Raw genomic sequence first — 27,548 nt, forward strand, 5'->3', positions numbered from 1 at the left:
ATCCTTTCTCCTGTTTTAAGTCTTTAACAAACCACTAATTTAGTTAAAAATCTCCATTAATTCATCCTATCCCCCTACTGCATTATTATAAATAGCACATGATAATTGAAAGTAACCTGCATGCTATATTTTCTGTAAAATTTTAGATTTTATTTAGAATTTTTTCAAATACAGTGAACTCTCGATTTAACAGACTAATGAAGGAGGGATATCCGTTAAATCAGAGGGTTTACTGCGACCCCAGGCTTCCCCCACCCCCTGCAAAAGCCTGCTACTCACCACCACAGGAGGAGCTGCTGGAGCCCACTGCTGTTTCTGGGGGCCCTGCCATGGTGGAGACTCCGCTGCTGCTGAGGGCCCGGCCATAGCAGCAAGCGTCCACGTGTATGGCAGCAAGGGCCCTGTCGTGGTTGGGGGCACCACTGCTGGAGCTTCCACACGCTCCTCCAACCAGGGGTGGGGCGTGTACATGAGTGCTGTCTGCCCATGTACACACACTACCCTTGGTGGGAAGAGCGCATGGTTACTCCGGGGGATGAGGCGGAGGCTCCTCCAGGCCGCAGAGGTTCTGCAGCTGTAAATACAGGCAGGGGAGGTGGATATTTAGGATGTTACATGCCCTGGTTAAGTGACTTTGGGAACAACGGGATCTGTGTTCCCAAAATCCGCTAAATTGGGGTCTACAAGATCAAGAGGATAGCGTAATTTTATTAAGCTTATACTTTCCCTGACAAATGTTAGCAGTAATATTCCAAGGCATTCCACAGAAAACCAAAGGCATAACAAAAATAGGAAGGGCAGAGAGGGACACTTTAAGCTATTTTTATAATCTCACAAACCCAAAGTCAGCACAACCCTAAAAGTTATTGTATCCTGTCTGCCAATGGACACAAGAATTCATCCTAATCATTTTGGAGCATCAGGATGTATACATGACTTGGCCAGATGATGATGAGGACCAGAAGAGTTGACCGGGTTTAGAAGCCTACAGTTTGGGAACCTCCTACCAAAATATTTAAGAGTCATTATATAATATATTGAACAGTAACAAAGACGAAGCCATGCTAGTCTATACACTATCAAAACAAAAAGCAGTCATGTAGCACTTTAAAGACTAGCAAAATGGTTTATTAGGTGAGCTTTCGTGGGACAGATCCACTTCTTCAGACCATAGCCAGACCAGAACAGACTCAATATTTAAGGCACAGAGAACCAAAAACAGTAAGCAAGGAGGACAAATCAGAAAAAGATAATCAAGGTGAGCAAATCAGAGAGTGGAGGGGTGGGGGGGAAGGTCAAGAATTAGATTGAGCCAAGTATGCAGACAAGCAGACATCAAAACACTCCAGATCCACAAACCAGTTAGTCAACATTTTAATGGAATGGGGCATTTTGTCAATGACCTAAAGGTATGTGTGTTACAGAAAAGGAATTATCGCACCGTTTTGGAAAGAGAAACATCTGAGCTGGCTCTTATATTCAAATTCGGCACATTAACACATGGTTTAAATCGTGATGGGAACTTTCTGAGTCACTATAGGGGCTTGTCTGCATACTCGGCTCAATCTAATTCTTGACCTTCCCCCCCACCCCTCCATTCTCTGATTTGCTCACCTTGATTATCTTTTTCTGATTTGTCCTCCTTGCTTACTGTTTTTGGTTCTCTGTGCCTTAAATATTGAGTCTGTTCTGGTCTGGCTATGGTCTGAAGAAGTGGGTCTGTCCCACGAAAGCTCACCTAATAAACCATTTTGCTAGTCTTTAAAGTGCTACTTGACTGCTTTTTATTTTGATTATACAATATATGCTCATCATCCATGGATCCCCAGTGCAAAGGTCTCAGTGGGTTGGATCTATCAAGCTTTACTACTGCTGTTAACCATCTGAGCAGTGCAAACCAGCGCAAGCTCCACAAGGAATCTGGCCCCGTATTTCTATCAGTGTGTGTATGAATTAATAATGTCAACTCACCAGTCATGGACGGCGCCACTTTCCTTTGCCCTCTGTGATCCACAGTACCTTCATATGCTACTGTAACATCATAAACTGCATCTAAGTAGCCCTTCATTGAATCAATGGCAACATGAGTTGCCTTTACACGTGGTGTCAGCACATGTTTTAATACTGTAAGCCCTAGGAAAGAACAAAAACACTCAGTGGAAGGATAAATTAATTAGACTAAGTACTGAAAACATACAAGCAAAAGCCATTTTCAAAAGCTGCTTGTTCAGAGGTTCCCAAACTATGATCTGTATAGAGCGCCTGGCTACATATGGCTGGTTTTCCCTACTGGTGCCCATTTGCTAAACTGCATTAAAAAGACAGAACATATTTAACATATTTTTTCCTACACGACTGCTGTAGCTGCAATAGAGATATTCTGTGACTGTTACTGAAAAGTGAGGCTGGTCTGTAAAAAATTTCTGTATTAAAGATATGGTTCACTCTTTGAAAAGGATTGGGTACACCTGCCACGGTAATGAACAATATTGAAATACTACAAGCAAAGAGTGTGAAAAATGTCCCTTCTTTCTGTCTGACTAGGATATACAGTGAGTTGAAACTGTGGAGAAACATTAAGACAAAAGATTTATTTTCTGAAATTTTGTATCCTGGAACCAATTCAAAAAGGTAAAACATGAAGACAGGTAAAATCAAACACGTTTAATATCCACCCAACATCTTACTCCCTGCTCCAAACCAATTTCTCTCCACTAAATATTGAGTTCCATTACCCATTCATATCAGTGACATCGAAATCTATTCTATCTGTGCGTGATTAGACAACATACTATTCTTGGCACTACTGGCCAAGTGTATGCAGTCTTTTCAACATACTTACATGGTTTCTCCTCCCAAAATACTGATTCCCCATCCTTCACAAGGCACTGTATAACTGCAACTGCCAGAGAATCATAGAACACTAGGACTGGAAGGGACCTTGAGAGGCCATCGAGTCCAGCCCCCTGCCCCAATGACAGGACCAAGTACTATCTAAACCATCCCTGATAGATGTCTGTCTAACCTGTTCTTAAATATCTCCAGTGATGGAGATTCCACAACCTCCCTTGGCAATTTATTCCACTGTTTGACTGCCCTGACAGTTGGGAACTTTTTCCTAATGTCCAACCTAAACCTCCCTTGCTGCAGTTTAAGCCTGTTGCCTCTTGTTCTATCCTCAGAGGCCAAGAAGAACAAGTTCTCTCCTTCCTCCTTATGACTCCCTTTTAGATATCTGAAAACCGCTATCATGTCTCCCCTCAATCTTCTCTTTTCTGAACTAAACAAGCCCAATTCTTTCAACCTTTTTTCATAGGTCACATTCTCTAGACCTTTAATCATTCTTGTCATTCTTTCCTGGACCCCCTCTAGTTTCTCCACATCTTTTTTGAACTGCGGTGCCCAGAACTGGACGCAATACTCCAGCTGAGGCCTAACCAGCGCAGAGTAGAGCGGAAGAATGACTTCTCGTGTCTTGTTCACAACACACCTGTTAATGCATCCCACAATCATGTTTCCTTTTTTTGCAACAGCATCACACTGTTGACTCATATTTAGCTTGTGGTCCACTATAATCCCTACATCCCTTCCTGCTGTAGTCATTCCTCGGCAGTCTCTCCCCATTCTGTATGTGGGAAACTGATTGTTCCTTCCCAAGTGGAGCACTTTGCATTTGTCCTTATTAAACTTCATCCTGTTTACCTCAGACCATTTCTCCAATTTATCCAGATCATTTTGAATTATGAGCCTATCCTCCCAAGTACTCGCAACCCCTCCCAACTTGGTATCATCTGCAAACTTAATAAGTGTACTTTCTATGCCAATATCTAAATCACTGATGAAGACATTGAACAGAACCGGTCCTAACACAGACCCCTGCGGAATCCCACTTGTTACACTTTTCCAGCAGGATTGAGAACCATGAAGAACTACTCTCTGGGTACAGTTATCCAGCCAGTTATGCACCCACCTTATAGTAGCCTCATCTAAATTGTATTTGCCTAGTTTTATGATAAGAATATCATGAGAGACCGTATCAAATGCTTTACTAAAGTCTAGGTAGACCACATCTACCGCTTCTGCCCTATCCACAAGGCTCGTTATCCTATCAAAGAAAGCTATCAGATTAGTTTGACAAGATTTATTCTTTACAAACCCATGCTGCCTGTTCCCTATTACCTTACCACCTTCCAAGTGCTTACAGATGATTTCTTTAATTACCTGCTCCATTATCTTTCCTGGCAGTGACAAATGTGGTTACTGATAGCCCTTCAACTCCAGCTTTTCAGTTTGCCTTCGGTGGGGGGGGGGGGGGGGGTGCTGCCTAATAGCAATCAAAGGTCTTTTCTCCTACCTAGAACCTAATTCTGTTGTTAACTAAAATGCTGCTGCTATTCTGACAGTGAAGCTCCCCCCTGCACCCGTGTGTGCATACATCTTTGCAACATCTGTTCCTGAACTTTCCTCATGCTGAGCTGCGGAGGAACAGGAGTTATTCTTCCCATGCATGGCCACTCTTTGTGAGGAGATCAAACCCACCTCCAGAGGCGGTAGAGAAGTGAGAATGGTACACCCTCACTGCTGCACTGGAGCAATCTGAGAGCTGGGCTCATAACTTAGGCCCTCCCTCATTCCTCAGCTCCTGCCACGGCTCAGGGCTTCCCTAGTGGCTACTCTGAGCACTGGGGCTTCGGGGTCCACCACAGCTCTTCTCTTGAGTTCCTTCCCCAGCAGCTCCAGCCAGGCCTGGGGGCCTCTGCTCACGTCAGGTGCCGCTGGGGTAACCCAGATTCTGGGTTTCTGCTCATCCCAGGAGCTCCTGCCTCATACTGGGGTGTGGAGACCAGAACTTCCTCCCCAAGTAGCTCCTACCACAGCTGGGAGCTACTATTCCTGGCAGCTGCAGCTGGGGGAGCCTGGGATCTGGGCTCCTGACGCAAATCCTCTGATGTTCCAAAGGCAGAGCTCAGGGCTTCTTCTCCCAGCAGCTCCTGCTGCAGCTGGTGTTTGGGGTAACTCAGGTTTGAGGTTTCCACCTTGTGTCTCCAGCTGGGACAAGAGGCTTCTTCTCCCATGGCCCCTACAAGGATGTGGGGTGACCAAGAAGGGGTTCAGCATCTGGGGCTTTTTAGGGGCTGGGGCACTCATTTTTCACAGGGGTCTACAAACTGAATATTCCATCTCTTGGAATTTCCTCTAGCCTAGCCCTGAAGACAACATGAGGTGACTGTGGCATTCCTGGCATCCTCACCACAACCTTGCAAACTCTACCCCAGTGACCCCATTTCAGGTCAGGACCCCATCTCTTAGTCTACCATGAAATGTCAGATATAAACACTGATGTCCATTAATGGTTATTAGCCAGGATGGGTAAGGAATGGTGTCCCTAGCCTCTTGTTTCTCAATCGCTGGAAATGGATGGCAGGAGAGAGATTGCTGATCGTTGCCTGTTCGGTTCACTCTCTCTGGGGCACCTGGCACTAGCCACTGTTAGCAGACAGGATATTGGGCTGCATGGACCTTTGGTCTGACCCAGTATGGAGATTCTTATTTTCAACATTTGAAAAGATGAAACTAACCAGTTTGAAAACCCTCTGGCTGTGTAAGTGATCAGAGTGGACTGTGAATTTGGTAAAGCCCTACAAATGGGCTTCTGCTAGTAAAGAATTTTGAAAAAGCAAGGAAAGACAGAACAAATATGCACATTCTCCAGCCTCACATAGAGATATTTGATTAATCCTGCTTCCACCGTTTTATAAAATCAGTTCTGTAACAGAAAACAGAAGGTATGGTGACACAGGATAGATAAAGTGGTAATACGTAACAGCTATGTCTACACTAGCACCCCCCTTTCAAAACCAAATAGGAATAAGGGGATTTTGAAGTGTGCGGGGTCCTTTCGAAAAGGACCCCGTGTAGACAAGCCACGTGTGATGGGAAGTGGCTCTTTTGAAGTGCTGTGGCTGCCGTTATGCTAATGAGGCACTGCATATTCATTGCAGTGCCTCATTAGCATATCCCAATGTGTGTCATTAGCATCCCCCTTTCACAAGGGGAGTGCTAGTGTAGACATAGCCAAGGTGTGAAATGAGTATCACAATATCATTGTTCATTTATTCTACAGAAATAATATTTTGAGAATGATGTGAAATCACGGAGCATCACAGAAACCAGAGACTGAAAACAGACATGGTTGTTTTGTTCAGATATCTGTGTGGATAATTGTTCCCGATAAAATATACTTGAGTGCTCAAATTTTAAATGGACTCATGAGTGAGGCTTTCACAACTTCACTTGCTAGATTGGCTGCATCTCTCAAGTGACAAAGAGTCTAACATTAGATTAGTCCTTCAATTCAAGCTAAATCAGTCTTGCCTTATTTCTGTTCCATTTTTACTAATTATGCCTAGTGTATAACTATCCTTATGACAGTAGTTAACGTAGCAGTGTGTTATGATTGGCTCAGCACAGCATCTGAGGTATAATTTTTGACAATGCAACTGACAAGATATTTGTTTAAAAACACTGCATTTCAAGCATTAAAAATTAAGCCTTTGCACTTCTGACCTGCCAGATTTTTAGCCACCGGAAAGTGAAGTTTTATTTTTGTGAATTTTACTCCCCATGTGTGCTTTTGTTTTACTTTAAAAACTGAGTCCTTTCAAAAGTTTCCCTTGGAAAACATTTCTTCATGCTAAGTGAAGCGCTCATTAACCTTGAATAATGAGTTTACTCTATATCTTTCTTGGTATACAACTGGAAAAGAATACTCTGCACACCATGGAGGAGGAAAATTGGTTAAAAAGAAGTCAAGATATGAATTAATGGTATTTGCCAGCAACTGCTAAAGAGGACCAATAGCCTTCCATCAATCAATTATAACTCCCATTAAACTTAGCAACATTTTATGTGATCTCTGGGAAGACTAGATTCCCCAGGCAAACAAATACCTTCCTATTTGCAAATATGGCTTAAGACTAGTCCAATCATTCATGGGAAAACAGTTTTCAAAGGTAACTTATTTTTAAATCCATTCTCACTCCTCATGGGAGTGCTGGAATGCCCATTATTTTTCACAAACAGTAAAGATGAGCAGATGAAGGCTGCAACTACGCTACGAGAAAAAATTGAATTTAAATCAGTTAGCTCAATTTTACGATGTGACTCTCTTCACTATAAAGACCATTAGCTTGATTTTGGGTGCACTAATCTCGAGATTACAAAATCACAGTTACCTGACGGGTATAGTGTCAAGCTCGAATTCAGAAGTTTGATTAAAGGCAAGAGTGGAAGCGCTACATCTTAAAAGCAAACTTATTAGCCTCCAGTGCTGTCCCATATGTAACCCCTAATGCCCTCTCTGTGCTCCGCTCTAGCCACTGCTCTCCAGTAACAGGAAGAGAGAGAATTTCCAAGCAGGAGCAGCGAGTCTTTAGCTGTGGACTCATGTTAGTATGACAGCCTGAGAAATGGCTTTTTTCTTTCTACGCTGTTAGCGCATCTAGCCATTCAATAGCACCCGCAGGGAATTTGCAGCTGTCTGTACACTTGCTGTTTTTTTCTGTGCTGCTTGGCACCAGCCCGACCCGCCCTACCATGTGTCAACAAGTCTGTGCTGGGGGTTCGTGCTTGTATAACATGCCAAGAAACTTCTCAGCAGTTTACATTTGTATGCGAACCCCCTTCCCTCCCTGACAGGCACCACGCAGTCTGGGTCTTTCCTGTGCTCAGCCACATCATGTGGTAGCCCCCAACGCAACCCAATAAAAGGATGTGCCTGCCGTTCAGTGCTGACAATGCTGCCAGTCGTGCGTTTAGGGCTCCAAGGACAGTAAAGACGTTCTGGGCTTTGCTGCCATCGTAGTAATGTCTCCCCTGGTGGTTAAGATACTGGGGGCTTTGCAGTTGCCATGAGGAATGACCACTTCAACTCCCCACCCCCCGCAACTACTAACCACCCCACTTCACCAATACCAGGCCTTGCTGCCACCAGGGAGAAGTTTCCCCCAGTGGCTAAGGGGCTTGCTGACGTTAGGGAAGGAACACCTCAACTGGTTCTCCACCGAACCTCACCCCCCCACTTGGCCCAAACCGTGGCTTGCTGCCACCGGGGAAAGCCCCCTCCCCAGTGGCTAAGGGGCTTCCTGTTGCTGCCAGGGAAAAGGTCTGCCCAGTGGCTAAGGGGCCTGCTGCCACCAGGGAAGGGCCACTTCAACTGCCCCCCCACCCCCGACTGCAGCCTGCCTTCGCCCATACCAGGGCTTCCTGCTGCAGGGGAAGAGGTCTCCGCTGGCACCTAGGGGCTTGCTGCTGCTGGGGGGAAGCCAAAAATTCTTTTTTTCCTGAACTTTTCTATCCTCTTTCTTCTAACTTTAAAAAACAGTCCGGGACCCCACATTATGACTCTCTCCAACACCAATACAGCGTACGGGGAAACCAAAAATTCTTTCCTCCTACATTCTTCTCAATGTAAGAAAAATTCCAGGTGTGTCCATTATTTTCAGGGATCACATGCATGCAATCATGGGAGGTGGGATACTCAGTGGATGCCCAGTTGAGAATACAGTCGCTGCCCCTGTGTTGGCAATGTAATGTGTGGGGAAACCAAAACTTATTTCTTTTAATTTTGAGGGTCTCTGTATTATTTCCAGGGATCAACAAATTTTCAGGGATTGGGAAGGGAATGATGAAAATGTAATGGGGGGAAAATGACATCAAGACCAGCAAGCATACCTAGAATGCCACAGGGTGACGGAACTATGGGATAGCTTCCCACAATGTGCTACTGCAACAGTTGATGTTAGCCAATGTGTGTGTGGCAGCAATGACTTGATTTTGTAGGGAGCATGGTGGAAGCGAGAATGGTCAAAATCGAACTTATAAACTGCAGTATTAGAAAATGGATATAAATGAATTCAGTTTTATCTCGTAGTGCAGATGCAGCTGAAGATCTAATTCAACAAGATACTCAAGCACTTGTCTAACTTTAAATATATAATTGCACTGACTATTGCTTAATGGGATTATGTCCTACATAAAGTCACGCACTGAACTGGGGCTTTAGGAACTGCATAGACAAAAACTATAAAAAACATTACTTCCAGTGACAGGTACATAAAAGGACCTATTCTCCAGATCGTCACCTTATTGTAGGGAGTGGGCTTGTGTGTTCCAGTGAACCCAAATGCGATGCTGCATGCAGTCTCATACTCCCAGCAGGGTCACACATGGCAGCAAGATCAAGAGGGAGGATCCAGACAAAGAACAGTCTTAAAAGTCGTCAATGGGTGAACAGGCAGAAAACAGCAAAGGTGATGCTACAACAGCTGCGAAGGTGGAAGAAGGCTGCAGTGGACAGGAGACTCAAAGTTGTTGTGGATTCCATGCCATTGGATCTGAGTCTTCTATCTGTCAAGAACCAGGTGGTGGCTGCAGTGCAACAGTCCCCCCCACGTTAAAAGAAGTTACGCACAGGCATCTTCCTTTGTGTACTACTCTCCTAAACTTAAGCCCTACAGTGACTGGTGAATGGCGACCGGAGCAGGATTGTGAAATCTGGAAGCTTTTAATTATGAGCCAGCATGCAAGCGGTGGGTGCATGTACCAGTTGTTCCACTTCAAGTACTGAGGTGGTAGAATAGTCCGGCTGCTGCATCCACAACAGAGCAGGGGATCCGCTCTGCTCACCCCACGTGGGGAGGGCACTAGAAAAGGTACCTTAAACATAGTCCACCTCAGTCCCCCTGACTGGATAACCACATCCAGGGGGTTCACCTCCATGTGGTCAAAAATCAAACCGTAAACTTTGGAACATGGAACATTCAGACTCTAATGGACAACTCAGACAGTGAGTGACCCGAAAGATGCACAGCAATTATTGCACATAAGCTGTGACAATTCAACATTGATATCACTGCTCTGGCAGAAACACACAGACCATAAGAAGGACATCTAAAGAGAAGAAAGCAGAGAATACGCATTTTTCTGGAGAGGAACCCCAAAAGAAGAAAAACAAATTCATGGAGTACGATTTGCCATCAAAAATGAACTGACAAAGGTCCTATCTGAAATCCCTGTTGCATCAATAAGCGTCTCATGACTCCCCACGTGAAGCTTGCCAAAAATCAACAGGCAAGTGTCATCAGTGCCTATGCACCGACTCTAGATGCCGAAGATGATGTGAAGGAGACATTCTACACCCAACTGGACACAGTCCTGAAAGACATACCCAAAGAAAACAAAGATTATTCTCTTGGGGGATTTCAATGCCAGGATAGGAAGGGGGCAGATCTCTCGCAGACTACCACTGGGAAAAAAAGGAGTTGGCAACAGAAAATCCAACAGAGTGAGCCCCCTTACAAAATGTGCAGAACATGAGCAAGTTATCATGAACAGCCTGTTCCACCAGAAAAACAAATTTAAGATCTCACGGCAACATCCTCGATTGAAGCACTGGCACCTCACAGACTATGTCATCGTCTGCTCTCTGGATTGGCATGATGTCCTCCTCGGGCATGCAATGACTAGCGCTGATGACTACTGGACTGAATACTGCCTCATTTGATCCATAATGGCGATTACAATTGTCACCAGACAGAGAAGTCAGAAGAAACAGATCGGATAAAAGATCTATGTACAAGGCTTGAATGACCCCATTAGATGAACTGACTTCCAAAGGAAGCTGCCGACAGTACATTCTGAAGATTTGGAAGAACGCTGGTGTCACTTGAAAAATGCCACCAGCATCATTGGAGCTTGTGGAGAAACCACTGGCTACCAGACCGGAAAGCATCAGGACTGGTTTGATGAGAACAATATGGAAACTGAATGCTTGACTGAGGCAAAAAGGAAAGCCTTTACGGCCTGGCAAAGGGACATCAATTGTACAGTGAGGAGAGAAGTGCATGCCAAAGCCCAGGCAGAAGTACAACGTAAAACAAGGACTCTGAAAAACTAGTGGTGGACTGAGAAGGTGCTACTCAAAGCTGTTTATGGACTGAGAAATTACGGAATCAATCCCGAGACAAAAGGATGGTACCCAGCTCTTGTAAGACAATGAAGCCATTGCTTCTTGCTGGAAAGAGCACTATAATGAGGTCTTGAACCACCCCTCCACCGTGGTCCCAGAATCCCTTGACCAAATCCCTCAGCAACTGTCTAGAGACAATGTTGCAACACTTACCACCCTGAGTGAGGTCCAAGGTGCCATCAAAGTAATGAAGTACAACAAGGAAACCAGACTAGATGGAATCCCACTGAAGTCTTTAAAGTGGGCCAGAGATCCACAAACAGCTCCATTTTCTGATTCTCAAGATCTAGGATAAGGAGCAGATGCCAGAAGATTTCACAGACACACTGGCTGTCAGTCTTTTCAAGAAGGGCAACAAGTCAGACTGTGGAAACTACTGTGCAATCTCCCTCCTGGCAACAGCAGGGAAAATCTTAGCTCGAATCCGCACAAACCAACTCCTGCCACTCCCAGAAGAAATTCTCCCAGAATCCCAGTGTGGCTTCTGACCATTCCGAGGAACAGCGGACATGATATTCATTGCCTGGCAACTTCAAGAAAAATGTCGTGAACACAACCAAGCCTTATACTCGAGTTTCACTGACCTGACCAAAGCATTCGACTGAGTCAATCATAGTGCCCTGTGGACCACCCTCTCAAAGCTCTGCTGCCCCAAAAAATTCATTAGCATTTTAAGGCAGCTTCATGACAACACGACTGCCATAGTATTGAGCAGCAACGGATCCCAAAATGACCCCTTTGAGGTCAAAACAGGAGTCAAGCAAGGCTGTGTCATTGCCCCATCACTGTTCTGCATCTTCATTGCCATGACCCCTCACCTCATTGATAGCAAGTTTCAGGAGAATGACGGCTACAAGCAAGATCTCCACAACCTCAATCATGGAGCTCCAGTAGGCAGATGACAATATAGCTGTTGCTCTTTCTCCCACAGCCCTTCAGACCATCTTAAGTGCCTTCGCTGAAGCATACAAGAAGCTCGGCCTCACACTGAGCATCAAAAAGACCAAGGAGCTCCACCAACCTTCACTGACGGGACAATCTCATGCACCTTCCACTGAAGTCAAGGGAGAACGGCTAGAAAATGTTGAGCACTTCCCATACCTCAGAAGTCATCCTTCTGCAACACTGATGCGGAAATCCAGCATCGCCTGAGCCGTGCAAGCTCTGCTTTTGTCCACCTGAGACAAAGGGTCTTTGAGGACCAGGACATCTATCTCAAGACAAAGCTCCTTGTATACTGTGCAGTGGTTGTTCCAATACTACTATATGCAGATGAAACCTGGACAACATACAAGCAGCATCTGAAGGCACTTATCAATGCTACCTCAAGAGACTCTTAAATATCTCATGGGAGGATAGGTGCACAAACACTAGCATCCCAGAAGAGTCGAACATCACCAGCATTGAAGCCATTATCATTCATCAACAACTTCACTGGACTGGTCAAATGGTTTGGAGGTCTGATCAGCGCCTCCCAAAACAGATTCAATTTTCTGAATTAGAGGAAGGACAGAGGCATGTTGGGGGCCAGCAGAAGCGATATAAGGACATGCTGAAGGCACACATGAAGAAGTGCAGCATTGGTATCAACACTTGGGAGAACCCTGCCTAAGACTGTCACCAGTGGAGAACGGTAATTCGTGAGGGGATGGTGCAATTTGAGAGGTCCCACTGCAGTACAGACAAGGAGAGGCACAGAAGAAGAAAAGAGCATCAAAAACTGCCCCACACCCTTCCAACAGCTACTAACACCTGCCTGTTCTGTGATAAGATCTGCGGCTCCAGAATTGGGCTGATCAGCCATCAACGGACTCAAAAATAGGAGGTTGACATGAAGACATCCTACTAGTTGAGTGACTGCCAAGAATATAAAAGGAGAGAGTTTGAGCAGATGTGGCAAAGTGTAGTATTAGCGAAGTTTGGAATTAAGAAAACAGCTGTGAATGAATATCAAGAGGTCTATTCTTCCTGAACAGCCAAACCTTCAGAGTTTTCCTGAGAAACATCAAGGTTCCCACTGATTTGAACCCTGCTTCAGTTTGAATAAAATTTATGTGACTGGACACAAAGCAAGTATATCGTTTCATAGCATCATAAAAGTTTAAACCAAAATGTTTAAAATCCTTGATTGCTTGAGCTGACCATTCCTATTTTTATATATGAAAACCTACTTTTGAGCATGACCAGAATAAAGGTATTTTTATTTATGTTTGACAATGTAACTATGGTGTAGTTCTACAAAGTTCCAATATGCACTGAATTTCAGAAATAGATGACCTAAAGTCAGTGTTTTTTTTTTTTTTTTTTGAAAATATTTCTTTAAAATGGACCACATGTGAAGTGAAAAACTCAAGTCTCTTGCTGTTAACAAATCTTTTTCTTCAAGTAAAATATAAGGCGGCTTTGGAGGTTATGCACTTTTAGCCTCAACTGTTATAAGGAGATATTCTATCTTTTGTTTGTTGTATCTGAAAAACGTTCTTTAAATTGCACTTGCCACAGGTTGTTTTCTAACTTAATCCCAGCGTTTCCAAAGCAGAGACTAAGCATATTAAATACTGCAGTACTGTTTAAGGAATTTTTTGAATTTTTAGAGTTATTAGAGTTAGAGATATTAACAGTTTCTTTTTGCTTAGGACTAATAAAAGTCACTGCAACATTAAAAGGTAGATACACACATCTCCTAGAACTGGAAGGGACCTTGGGAGGTCATCTAGTCCAGTCGTCTGCCCTCTTGGCAGGACCCAGCACCATCCCTGACATCTATTTTCCCAATCCCTCAATGACCTCCTCAAGGATTGAGCTCACAACCCTGGGTTTAGCAGGCCAATGCTCAAACCACTGAGCTATTCCTCCCCTGAATGCTTAAAATAAATCTTTAAAATGCAGAAGGCTACAAGAATGCTATGACAAAGTCTGAGACATCTTGAAGTATTTTTGGGAGAAACTCTGGGATTTTCTTCACTTCCTGACCTAAAACTGTGAAATTGCCTTCTAGGACTGCTGAATGCTATTAAAAATTCCCGCTTCTTACATCCACTGAAATCCTTAAAGTTGAAAGGATCTATAACATTCACTGTCCTTATTTTGCTTCTTTAGGTGTACACAATGTTGGTGCCAGGATGAGAGAAAGAAAAGGTGTGTGACATAATATGTTTTATTGGACTAACTTCTGTTGGTGCAAAAGAGAAGCTTCCAAATTTACACAGAGCTCTTCTGCTCTTGGAAAGATACTCATGCAACTGGATGCCCATGGCTGGCCCATACCAGCTGACTCAGGCTTGCAAGACTCAGGCTAATGTGCTATTTGATAGGGCTGCAGTCTGAGTGGTGGGAACCCCCCATCACACAGGGCAGCTCAAGACCAAACATCTACACTGCAATTAAACAGCCCTGCAAGGCTCAGCTCTACAAGTCCAAGCCAGCGGCCAAGGGCCAACCATGCATTTTAAACTGCAGCATAGACATATCCAGAGTGTCACAGCTAAATACAGGTGGAACAGACTGCTTTGTATAACTAGTTAATATATTTCAAGGGATCATTCAAGGTGAAGTAGCTCCATTAACCCTCTTCCAGTCATGGAAGGTTAAATGGGTTACAGATTGTTGTTATAAGCCATGCATCCGATGTCTCTATTAAGTCCACAATTTTTAAAATTAAGCAGAATTATGAATTTAAGCTCCCAGGCTCATCCTCCAAGGACCAGGACTCAGAAATCAGCTACAGAGCAACTGCTTTGTAAAAAGTTTTCACCCACAATTAACAAGGTGTTTTCACCTTCTATTATTTGTCTATGGGAGTTTATTCAAGAGCAGCTATGTCTACACGGTGGGTGCTATTTCAGAATACATAAGGTATCCCAAAATAGCTGCCTGTGTTTATGTAAAGCACCCATTGTCTTGAAACAGTTTTCAAGATAATGGGCTTGCTACTGTTTGGATGATGGAATCATGGAAGGAAAAATTTCAAGCAACAGTGCATGTGGTACATACACAGCTAATATGCAATGAACATGATCAAGTACTCAAAGAATATGAAATTTTGAAAATATTATCCAGTTGTGGAGGTTTGGGTGGTCACTGGAAGGTGTTAACTGTGAAAGTAGAATGAAGTTCCTTCCCATTCCAGGTGTTACTGGTGTGCTCTGAATGCCTAGACACCAAGTAAACTCTAATTCTGGGCCTCCCATCTGGTTAATAATGAAGATGATCCAAAATTATCTTAACAACTAAAAGTTGTAATGTGTTATTCAAGATGCCTAGCTTAGTATATTGTAAACAAATTAAAGTGTGGGGAATACAACACATTCTTTAATAATGTCTGGTTTATAAAAATGTCAGATATTCTTGCAATCATTTGATAATCTTTGCCAAAATGTCAACATGCCATAATTTAAAACTAACTAGTTAAAATTATTTTGGCAACCTGCCTGCATCCAATTCACAAAACACAATATGCTTAAACTGTTTTTAATATTGGGCAATGCAAAGATAGGACTCTATGTTAAAGTATTTGAGGTCATGAGATTTTACTTTAAAAGCCAAAGAAAACAAGCTAAATATCTAATGTTATACTTTACCTTGTAATGCTATTCTCATTGCTAATATTTAGAGGAAAAGCTAATTTTTAAAAATTTACCAACGTAATAAAACCATTATAAAAATACATCTTATAGTCAATCTGTGCAGGTCATTAAAACCCAAAAAAGGAGTGACCTCTATTAAAATGGTTAGAAAATCTAAAGAAATTCAAGAGTACAATAATGCTTCAAGTATCATTCTAATGAACTGATTCTAGTAAAAGACAAACCTATTTCACCCAGAAAAAAAGGACTCAGCACACATGAAGGCCCATGCCATCACCATCTTCAGAAATTAACCTTTTAATTAAAAACAGATACATAAATGTTTGCCTGTTCACTTGTACTCCTCCTTGATAAAAGTTGCATTTGAAGGAAGCGAACAGAGAAAATGACATGCAGAGCACAGAGAGATCAAAGGATAGTTATGATGAATCCGGTAATACCAGGAAATGCCTGTGTCATCAGAACCCAAAACAAACTGAAACCTAGACTTCACAGTCTGTTTGAACTACAAAAAATGGTGTCTAACACACCTTTTATCAGTCATAATTTTATTGCAGACAAATCACTGGGCAAGAAATCTGATGAACTGATTCTCCTGGATTAATGTTAGGTCAACTGGTTCCCCTCTTTTTTAATATGCCCCATCCCTCCAATACAGTAGTTATCCCAGATCAAGAAAGAACATATCCGGAGGAAAGGAGCCATGATATTATTTCTTTCCATGCTGAGTAACTGAGAGTCCAGGAGGACTAACCAGAAGATTGTCTCATCTTAAAATCCAACACTACAGTCTTTCCAGAAGAACTGACTGACACACTGTCTAACATGGCAACTAAATTCATAACACTTGTTACCTTATAAAACAAACATTTTCACAAAGTCTCTGGCTGTGTCTAGACTAGCCCCCAACTTTGAAGGGGGCATGGTAATTGGGGTGTTGGGAGATTACTAATGAAGTGCTGTGGTGCATATGCAGCACTTCATTAGACGAAATATCCCGCATGGCAACTTCGAAGTACTGGCTTGCATGTAGCCACAGGTACTTTGCAATGCGCATGCTACTTCCAAGTCCCTTTACTTCTTGTAAAATTTTGAGGAGTGAAGGGACTTGGAAGTGCAGGTTTATATGTAGCCATGGGTCAGCCACAGGTACTCTGAAGTGCCCATGCTACTTTGAAGTTTCACACTCCAAAGTTGCTGCAGGGGAGATTTACCCTAATGAAGTGCTGCATATGCACCACAGCACTTCATTAGTAATCTCCCAACACCCTAACTGCCATGCCCCCTTCGAAATTAGGGGCTAGTCTAGACACAGTCTCTCAGTAGTTCAAATTCTCCTTTTCCAAAATTTCCACATTAGGGTTCTCTCACAGTCTCTGAACTCAAAACAAACCCAAATGTAAAGTATATTGTGAGGTATGAACATAAGAAATGCAATCACCCCTCGTCCCCCCAATCTTCCTCCTCCACAGAGAAATGAAGAGTCTGTTTGCAAGGCAAGAAGAAATCACTACACTGATTACTAAAAAATTATGGACACTGAAATTCTGCAATTTACTTAAGGGAAACTCCACCCAACCAACAAGCCAAACAGTAAGAAGGATCTATGGAACACACTCATTACACTCAAACAGTATTTATGAACACTTTCAAAGTATCCTGTCCCACCCCAATCCCCATCACCCTGGTTAACAGACTAGCTTTCATCCAATCGGAAGGTTATGGAATAAAATGCCAGATCTGGCATTGTTAATTTTAAAACTTTCTATGGATAAAAAATGGAGAGAGAATCATTCAGTTTAGCTCTTTTCCAATACTACTTAATAGGTTCAGTAAGATTAGTATCCAGTTGACTGGATTTATGTACAGTACTGTCTATGTTTTTGAACTAATTGGGAATTGAACAAGCCATAAAATATAAAAGTTCACAGCTCTGAACATCTCAAAATTACATTAAGTTCAGTGCATAGTGTACATAAAGAACAGTAACATACATATACAATAACCAATTTTTCTTCAAGAGAACTAAATCCCTTGCAATCAACTCTCAGTTTTTTAAGCGTGTACAATTGCTTGAACATTGGAGGAAGTATTGAAAACATGTTCAGAAGCAGAGACATGATGTAGATTGCAGAAAAATAGTTCATAACTGTTGAGAAGACTAGTGCTCATAAAATCAGAGTTCTACGATACGGTTACATCTTATTAGTAAGCAATAAACTCCACTGACAAGCTAGATATGCTTTATCCATGTGGTAATAAAACTTTTTAGTCCTATAATTTTGTTCTATCCACATGGTTAACAGCTTTGTTTTTAAAAGTTAAACAAGGAAAGACAGTTCTAAGTTACATAAGGAAGAAACAGCCCTTCCTAACCTAGGATGTGCGGGTGGGAGCCTCTTATTTTACTAGGGTTGCATACTCTTCCTGTACTGGAATAGACTGTAAAGAACTATGTCAACAATGCTATGCCAGAGAACTGATCAGGAGTGAGGTTACAAAAAATATTATGTCTGTTTCCACGGCACGTGAGTTAGCTGCTCCGTGGCAAATTCATGTCTTCGGCTTCCGGTATCTTCAGATAAAGACACTGTCTGCTTCCATATTTAATTCTGTCTGCCTCCACAATGAAAATCCATGGTGACTTATGGAATGGCTTTGTTTTACCTATGCAGGCCTGAACCCTCCAAACATCAATGGTACGTAACCTGTGCTCCTGTATGAAGTTTTGGAAAGAAGACAAGTAAGGATACCTTAAGAAAAGTAGTAGTAGTAGTAGTAGTAGGCATCCTTCAGTCTGCATAGACTATGGATCGCGCCCTTTAAAGTTTCAATTGAGGACTTCATTTACAGCGTCTATTGTGACTATGAAGACCCACACGAGAGTGACAGTCCTTGCTGCATCTCTTGCAGATGTAGTGGGTGTCTGGCAAGTCCTTATTGTGCTTTTTGTGCGCTCGCTTCTCCTCTGCTAGCTGTCTGATCTTCATCTCGCCCTTCTGAAGGCCCTTGTGTAACCCCTGCCTCCATCTGCTGCGGTCATCTGCTAGTTCTTCCCAGTTGTCCAACTCGATGTCTACCTCTCTGAGGTCTCTCTTGCAGACATCTTTGTAGCGCAACTGGGGGCGTCCAGGAGGTCTTTTGCCAGAGGCTAGCTGACCATACAGGATGTCTTTTGGAATCCTTCCATCATTCATCCTGTGGATGTGGCCAAGACAGTGGAGTCGACACTGCCTGAGGAGGGTGTGCATGGTTGGGATTCCAGCTTGCTCGAGGACGGCGGTGTTGGTCACTCTGTCCTTCCATGATATTCCAAGGATGCGCCTGAGGCAGCGCAAGTGGAAGACGTTCACTGTTTCATGCCTGTTTGCAATGTTGTTGGACAACAGGGTGTCCGAGATAAGGATGCTTGCTTCCCTAACAGCCCTGTTCCTTGTTCTGTGAGGATAAGGATTATTTGCGACCACACACAGCACTTGAGCTCTAGATATTTCCCAGTTTCATATTTATTTCATAAATTTATTTCATAAATAAATATGAAACTGGGAAATATCTAGAGCTCAAGTGCTGTGTGTGGTCGCAAATAATCCTTATCCTCACAGAACAAGGAACAGGGCTGTTAGGGAAGCAAGCATCCTTATCTCGGACACCCTGTTGTCCAACAACATTGCAAACAGGCATGAAACAGTCCAGGAAAGAGCACGAGAGAGCAGGAAGCCAAAGGTCAAAGGGAGGCCCCATGAGCCTCAACAGCATGAGATTCAGGTCCGAGGGAGGGACTGGATCATGGACTTGCCAATAGACATGCTTCAGACTTTTAAAAACTGGAGAGTTGTATCAAAAGTGACGACTAACCTGCTTTGGAACAGGGGGTGGAAAGCTGAGATAGCAACCAGGTGGATGTTGATCGATGATAGGGAAAAACCTTGAAGTTTGAGGTGCAGCACATAATCCAAGATCTCCTGCAGCGAGGCCTGTTCAGCCTAGGTACACCATTCTAGGGCCCAGCATATGAATTTTTTCCATTTGGCCATTTAAGTCACTCTGGTGGAGGGTTTAATGCTACTTCCATTTGTCCATGTTTAGCCATTCAGTAACTATGGTACTGTATGCAGTGCTGCCACGTTCAGGCTTGGAGGCTATTAGGATAATCTTTGTCCTGTCCTGTGTGATCTTCTCAAGGACGCTGTGAACCAGTGACAGTGCCGGGAAGGCATACATCACAGCCTCTGACCCTAGGGTGAAAAGTGTTTCTGAAAGGGAGCCCCTGTCCGTCCCTGGCATCGAACAGAACACACAGAATTTTCTATTCTGTCTGAATGAAAACAGGTCCCCCTATGGAGTCCCCCATCTCTGAAAGATTATGCTGACCACCTCGTGGTGGAGTGACTGCTTGTGGTGAAATGAGAAGCTCCTGCAAGGGTAATCTGCAAAGATGTTCTTTGTTCCAAGAAGGTGCGTGGCTACCAGATGAATGTCATGCCAGACACAAAAATCAAAGGAGGACAAGGAGGATGAATCCTGATTCATGACTAGGGCTCCTAGGAATGAATGTCGGGAATAAACTTTTTCCTTGGGCATATCATTCTACATGAAGGGTTCAGAACACATGTAGTATGAGCTATCATCTGAGAAAGGATGCTGAACTTGATAAGACCAATAGGCTGACTGCATTCCCAAAAGCTCTGCTAAAGTAATTCCCCTTAAGTAAAGATATTACAGATAAAAATCAAGGGGACAAACTTGTTTCTGAAAATGGAAATGGGCTTGCACAATGCGAAAACATACACCTTCAATGAATAAACTAGTTAATTTAAAAACATCAGTAAATCATAGATTATAAGATAAAAACGATAGCTGATTTTGTTAAGAGTGATTTATGGGGTGGAGATCTGAAGTAATGTTTTATATATTATAAAATAATCCCTTTTGTTCACTACTTCACTCATACACACAAATACATACATGAGATGTTTTAACAGAATAATGTTCACTCCCTCTTCATTCACAAAAGTTCTTGAAGTTTTGCTTACCTTCTCTATCAGCAAATAACTGACTATCTGCAATGACTTTTGGCATCTCTGGATTATAACGAGTTCCCTCTGGAAAAATCACAAGATACATCTGTGGGATAAAAAATATATATGCACATACTTTTAACACCACATATAGCAGATAATTTTTTGAAAACATTAATACAGTTTGGACCTCATACACAAGAGTAACATCACATGACAGATACAGCTGCAAGTACTAGAAGAAAATGCACACACTTTACAAAGCTTTAGGAGGCTTGCACATATAGCTGGTTTATTTGCAATGCTGCAGTTTGGGATTTAAAACTGTTTTCAATCATTAACTCAGTTTTCAGTGTTTTCTACGTCTATAATAAAGCCCATTAGGTGATTTAACACATTTTAAGGGGAAAGCTAAAAAACCCGCATACCAGAAGGAAGATTAGGAAGTAGTTGAGGAAATAAGCAGCAAGAGCAGCTGAGTTAAGAACAGCATTCTTGTTCTGATGTAATAATTTAGTAATGTAGACAGTGTTCAACTCTAAATAAAATAGTGGAATCAATTTTAAATATAAAATGTTTATTATATTCCACTGACATATTACACGGGATCTAAACTGGATTTTCTCCTTTACCACAGATGTTATTCTTAACTCTTTTCACTTTTAAAGTTCATTTCAGACCTCATAATCACCAGAAGTTTTATGAGCTGATCCAATATAAATTTCACAATATTAGATGACAATGTTCCATACCTTTCATTGGATTTGCATAAAAATATACATAGCATGTGCTGGAAAATGCCATCCTATAACAAATGTCAACTTGAATGAAATTAAATATGATTTGATTTAGCACTCAGTATAAAATCATCTCAGTCAATTGTTATTAATCTTAATAGCTGATTTTATAACAAAGGTGGGTATTGTGGGAAAGTCTTAGTAGGAAGAAAAGATAGTGATTACGCAGATAGTCAAAGGAAAGTGATCCATGCCCAAGGGCAATAGAGAAGTAGTTACAGAGACGTTTGGCTGAGAAGCTGACATCTGAGACAAGACTGGTACCGTGGTCTGAAGTCTTTGGCGGGAGAAGGGATGCTAAGAGACAGGAATGGACCACTGTCGAAGATCAAAGTAACGAAGAGTCCTATAGCGTAGGAAAAGAAGCTTAAGATTTATGCAGTGGAACTTAGTGAGCAGCTGGAAGTGATATGGCCAGGGCAACGTGCAAGAATCTTAGCAGCTGTATTTTAATGTAACTAGAGGGTGCAACATGGGTGGTTCACAAAGGTGTACAGTGGATAAAGAAGCAACATATTGATTGCTGTGAGAAAGACTTAAGCAGAAAAGCTTCAGGCATGTGAACAGAGGAAAAAAAAACAGGATGGAATTTAAAGGTTATAGATTAAAAACTGACAGGACTTGAATTGAGCTTGGATGTGCAAACTAAAAGAGATGGAGGAGTGAACGATGAGATCAGACCGGATGACAGAGAGTACAGTGGTCAGTATCAAATTCATAGGACTGGAAGAACCACCAAAATCTAGTTCAGTCCCATACACGGAAGTAGGACTAAATATCATACCATGCCTGAGAGTTGCTTGTTTAACCCGTTCTTAAAAACAAGCAAATTTTAGATTACCCACAGAGGTGGTGGGTTACCTGTTACAATGTTTAACTGTCCCTTACAATCAGGATATTGTTCCAAATGCCTACATTAAATCTCCTTTATTGCAACTTATGCCCCCTACTTCTTGTCCTGCCCTCAGTGGTTAAGGAGAACAATATACACCTCCTCCATTTTATAACAATCTTTTACATAGTTCAGAGAGCTGTTGATTAATTGTTTAAATCACATTGTTAAAAACAGAATATATATTAAAATTCATCATTTTTGGATGATGTTTTACATTTTCAAACACAATGACTTCAATTACAACACAGAACACAAAATGTGCAGGACTCAATTTATACATTTTGGTTACAAATACATGCACTGAAAAAATGATAAACAAAAGAAACAGTACTTTTCAATTCACCTCATAAAAGTACTGTAGTGCAATCTTGCTGCATGCTTCTTGTTGACAATGTCACCTGAAAGTGAGAACAGGCATTTGTGTGGTAGCCAGCACTGCAAGATATCTACAGATGTGCTAAGGATTCATATGTCACTTCATGCTTCTACCCCTATTCCAAAGGACGTACATCCATGCTGATGATGAGTTCTGCTCTATACTTGTTCAAAGCAATGCCATCCAATGAATGTTCATTTTTGTTATCTGAATCAGATACCATCAGCAGAAGGTTGCTTTTCTTTTTTGGTGGTTTTGTTTTTGTAGTTTCCACACTGGAGTGTTGATCTTTTGAGACATCTGAAAAAGTGCTCCACAACTCTTTAAACTAGGTTCATTGGGGGATGGTGACACAAGCCCTGAGGTAAGTGGGGAAGGAGGGAACAAACAAACAGGTTTCCTGGGTGAAGAGGAGAAAGTGGGCCAATCAGTCACTTCTTTTAAGATGCTTCTACACACGTCAGAAGCCTAGGGAACAAACAGGAAGAATCAGAGGCCCTGGCACAGTCAAAGTAGTATGAGGTGGCTGGAAAAATGGAGACTTGGTGGGACGATTCATGTAACTGGAGCATGGTCATTGAAGGTTGTGAGCTGTTTAGGAAGGACAGACGGGGAGAAAAGGAGGAAGAGTTGCGCTCTATGTGAGGGAGCAATATGATTGCTCAGAGCTCCAATATAAACAGGAAGAAAATACAGCTGAGTGTCTTTGGGTTAAGCTTAGAAGCGGAAGTAACAAAGGTGATGTTGTAGTTGATGTCTGCTATAGACCACCAGACCAGGGAGATGAAGTAGGTGAGGATTTCTTCAGTCAGCTAAGTGAAGCTTCCAAATCACAGGCCCTGGTTCTCATGGGAGACTTTAATCATCTGGACATTTGTTGGGAGACCGATACATCAGCACACAGACAATCCAGGAGGTTTTTGGAGAATGTTGGGGATAACTTCTTGGTACAAGTGCTGAAGGAACCAACCAGGGGTCATGTGCAACTTGACCTGCTGCTCACACGCAGGGAAGAACTAGTAGGAGAAACAGAAGTGGGTGGAAACCAGGGCTGCAGCAGCCATGAGATCGTAGATTTCAGGATCCAGACACAAGGAAGAAGGGTGAGCAGTAACACACAGAGCCTTGATTTCAAAAGAGCAGACTTTGACTCCCTGAGAGAACTGATGAGCAGGATCTCTCGGGAACTGAAGATGAAGGGGGAAAGAGTTCAAGAGAACTGGCAGCATTTTAAAGAAGTCTTACTGAAGGCACAGGAACAAACCATCCCGCTGCATAGTAAGAAATGCAAACATGGTAGGCAACCAGCTTGACTTAACAGGGAAATCCTTAGTCAGCTTAAACTCAAAAAGAATGCATACAAGAAATGGAAACGTGGACAGCTGCCTAAGGAGAAGTATAAACATATGGCTGGAGAATGCCGGGGAGTAATCAGGAAAGTGAAAGCACAACTGGAACTGCAGCCGGCAATGGCTGTGAAGAGTAACAAGAAGGGTTTCTACAGGCATGTTAACAATAAACGGGTTATCAGAGAAGGTGTGGGGCTGTTACTGAATGAGAGAGGTAACCTAGTGACAGATGATGTAGGAAAAGCTGAAGTACTCAATGCTTTTTTTGCCTCAGTCTTCATGGACAAAGTCAACTCCCATACGATGGTCCTAGACAACGCAGTATGGGAAGGTGGAGGGCAGCTATCTGTGGGGAAGGAACAAGTTTGGAGCTATCTACAAAAACTAGATGTACACAAATCCATGGGTCTGAATTTAATGCACCAAAGGGTACCAAGAGAATTGGGAGATGTCATTGCTGAACCTTTGGCCACTATCTTTGAAGACTCTTGGAGATTGGGAGAGATATCAGATGACTGGAAAAAGGCAAACGTAGCGCCCATCTTTAAAAAAATGAAAGGAGGACAATCTAGGGAACTATAAACAGGTCAGCCTTACCTTAATCCCTGGGAAAATTGGAAAAGAGGAAGTGATCAAAAGTAGCCAACATGGATTCACCAGGGGCAAGTCCTGCCTGACCTATGATGAGTAACAGGCTCTGTGGACATGGGGAAGTCAGTGGATGTGATATACCTTGACGTCAGCAAGGCTTTTGACACAGTCTTCCATAACAGTCTTGCCCATAAGTGAAGGAAATATATATTGGATCCCTGGACTATAAGATGGATAGAAAGCTGGCTTGACGGTCGGACCCAATGGGTAGTGGTCAATGGCTCAATATCAGGATGGCGATCAGTTTCAAGCAGAGTGCCGCAAGGCTCAGTTCTGGGGCCAGTGTTGTTCAACATCTTTATTAATGACCTGGATGAGGGATTGGATTGTACCCTCAGCAAGTCTGCCGACGACACAAAACTAGGAGGGAGAGGTAGATATGCTGGAGGGTAGAGAGAGAATCCAGACTGACCTGGATAAATTGGAGGACTGGGCCAAAAGAAATCTGATGAGGTTCAATAAGGAGAAGTGCAGAGTCTTGCACCTGGGACAGAAGCATCCCAAGCATGGTTATAGACTGGGATCCAACTGGCTCAGCAGCAGTAGGATGGAAAGAGACCTAGGGGTTATGGTGGATGAAAGGCTGGATATGAGTAAACAGTGTGCAAGGCACATAGAAGAGCACGAATTGTTGGGCAAAAGTCAGCATGGTTTCTGCAGAGGGAAGTCGTGTCTGTCTAATCTATTAGAATTCTTTGAAGGGGTTAATAAACATGCGGACAAGGGGCACCCAGTGGACATAATATACCTAGATTTCCAGAAAGCCTTTGACACGGTCCCACACCAAAGGCTTTTATGTAAATTAGGTGGTCATGGGATAGGAGGAAAGGTCCTTTCATGGATCGGAAATTGGTTAAAAGACAGAAAACAAAGGGTTGGAATAAATGGTAAATTTTCACAATGGAGGGGGGTAACTAGTGGTGTTCCCCAGGGCTCAGTCCTGGGACCGATCCTGTTCAACTTGTTCATCAATGATCTAGAAAATGAGGTAAGCAGTGAGGTGGCAAAGTTTGCAGATGACACCAAGTTGTTCAGGACAGTCAAAAGCAAAAGGGATTGTGAAGAACTACAAGGAGATCTCAGCAAACTGAGTGATTGGGCAGCAAAATGGCAAATGAAATTTAATGTGGGTAAGTGTAAGGTAATGCATGTTGGAAAAAATAACCCAAATTACACGTACTACATGATGGGGTCAAATTTAGCTACGACAGATCAGGAAAGGGATCTTGGAGTTATAGTGGATAGTTCTCTGAAGACATCCACGCAGTGTGCAGCGGCAGTTAGTAAGGCAAATAGGATGTTAGGAATTATTAAAAAAGGGATCGATAATAAGACAAAAGATATCATACTTCCCCTATATAAAACTATGGTACGCCCACATCTCGAGTACTGCGTGCAGATGTGGTCTCCTCACCTCAAAAAAGATATATTGGCATTAGAAAAGGTTCAGAAAAGGGCGACTAAGATGATTAGGGGCTTGGAAAGGGTCCCATATGGGGAGAGGCTAGAGAGACTGGGACTTTTCAGTTTGGAAAAGAGGCGATTGAGGGGCGATATGATAGAGGTATATAAAATCATGAATGGTGTGGAGAAAGTGAATATAGAAAAATTATTTACCTTTTCCCATAATACAAGAACTAGGGGACACCAAATGAAATTGATGGGTAGTAGGTTCAAAACTAATAAAAGGAAATTTTTCTTCACACAGCGCACAGTCAACCTGTGGAACTCCTTGCCCGAGGAGGCTGTGAAGGCCAGGACTCTATTAGGGTTTAAAAAAGAGCTTGATAAATTTTTGCAGGTCAGGTCCATAAATGGCTATTAGCCAGGGATAAAGTATGGTGCCCTAGCCTTCATAACAAGGGCAGGAGATGGATGGCAGGAGATAAATCACTTGTCTTCTGTTCTCCTTCTCTGGGGCACCTGGCATTGGCCACCGTCGGCAGATGGGATGCTGGGCTTGATGGACCTTTGGTCTGACCCAGTATGGCCATTCTTATGTTCTTATGTTCTTATGTTCCTTATAGCGAAGAAGGCTAACGGCATACTAGGGTGCATTAGGAGGAGCATTTCGAGCAGATCTAGAGAAGTGGTTGTTCCCCTCTATTTGGCACTGGTGAGGCCACAGCTGGAATACTGTGTCCAGTTTTGGGCCCCCCAGGATGAAAAGGATGTGGATGTGCTGAAGCAGGTTCAGCGAAGGGCAACAAAAATGATTAAGGGTCTGGAGCACAAGACCTATGAGGATAGGCTGAGGGATTTTGGCTTGTTTAGTTTACAGAAGAGGAGACTTAGGGGTGATTTAACAGCAGCCTTCAACTTCTTGAAGGGGAGCTCTAAAGAGGAAGGTGAGAAGCTGTTCTCAGCGCTGTCAGACGGCAAAACAAGGAGTAATGGCCTGAAGTTAAAGAGGGAGAGGTGTAGGTTAGATATTAGAACAAACTACTTCACCAGGAGGGTGGTGAAGAATTGGAATGCATTGCGTAGTGAGGTGGTGGATTCTCCATCCCTGGAGGTTTTTAAGTCCCAGCTTGACAAGTTCCTGGCTGGGATGACTTAGTCGGGGTTCACAGAATCATAGAACACTAGGACTGGAAGGGACCTCAGGAGGCCATCAAGTCCAGCCTCCTGCCCCAATGACAGGACCAAGCACTATCTAAACCATCCCTGATAGACATCTATCTAACCTGTTCTTAAATGACTCCACCGATGGAGATTCCACAACCTCCCTTGGCAATTTATTCCACTGTTTGACTGCCCTGACAGTTAGGAACTTCTTCCTAATGTCCAACCTAAACCTCCCTTGCTGCAGTTTAAGCCCGTTGCCTCTTGTTCTACCCTTAGAGG

General features: G+C 42.8%; 1 protein-coding gene across 4 annotated transcripts in view; it reads right to left on the reverse strand.

Annotated features, from left to right (window-relative positions):
- AGPAT5 (1-acylglycerol-3-phosphate O-acyltransferase 5) overlaps positions 1 to 27,548 on the reverse strand; it is a 111,122-nt gene that overhangs the window by 25,127 nt on the left and 58,447 nt on the right. For 3 of the 4 annotated variants that reach the window (XM_074988904.1, XM_074988905.1, XM_074988903.1), the window contains 2 exons: positions 20,649 to 20,739; positions 1,972 to 2,133 (listed from right to left, as the gene is read on the reverse strand). In XM_074988904.1, the coding sequence (XP_074845005.1) occupies positions 1,972 to 2,133; positions 20,649 to 20,739 (253 nt within the window). The remainder of the gene's footprint in view (positions 1 to 1,971; positions 2,134 to 20,648; positions 20,740 to 27,548) is intronic. The other variant, XM_074988906.1, reaches the window with a different exon arrangement.

The sequence above is a fragment of the Carettochelys insculpta genome, chromosome 3, assembly GCF_033958435.1.
Source record: "Carettochelys insculpta isolate YL-2023 chromosome 3, ASM3395843v1, whole genome shotgun sequence".
Taxonomy (NCBI): Eukaryota; Metazoa; Chordata; order Testudines; family Carettochelyidae; genus Carettochelys; species Carettochelys insculpta.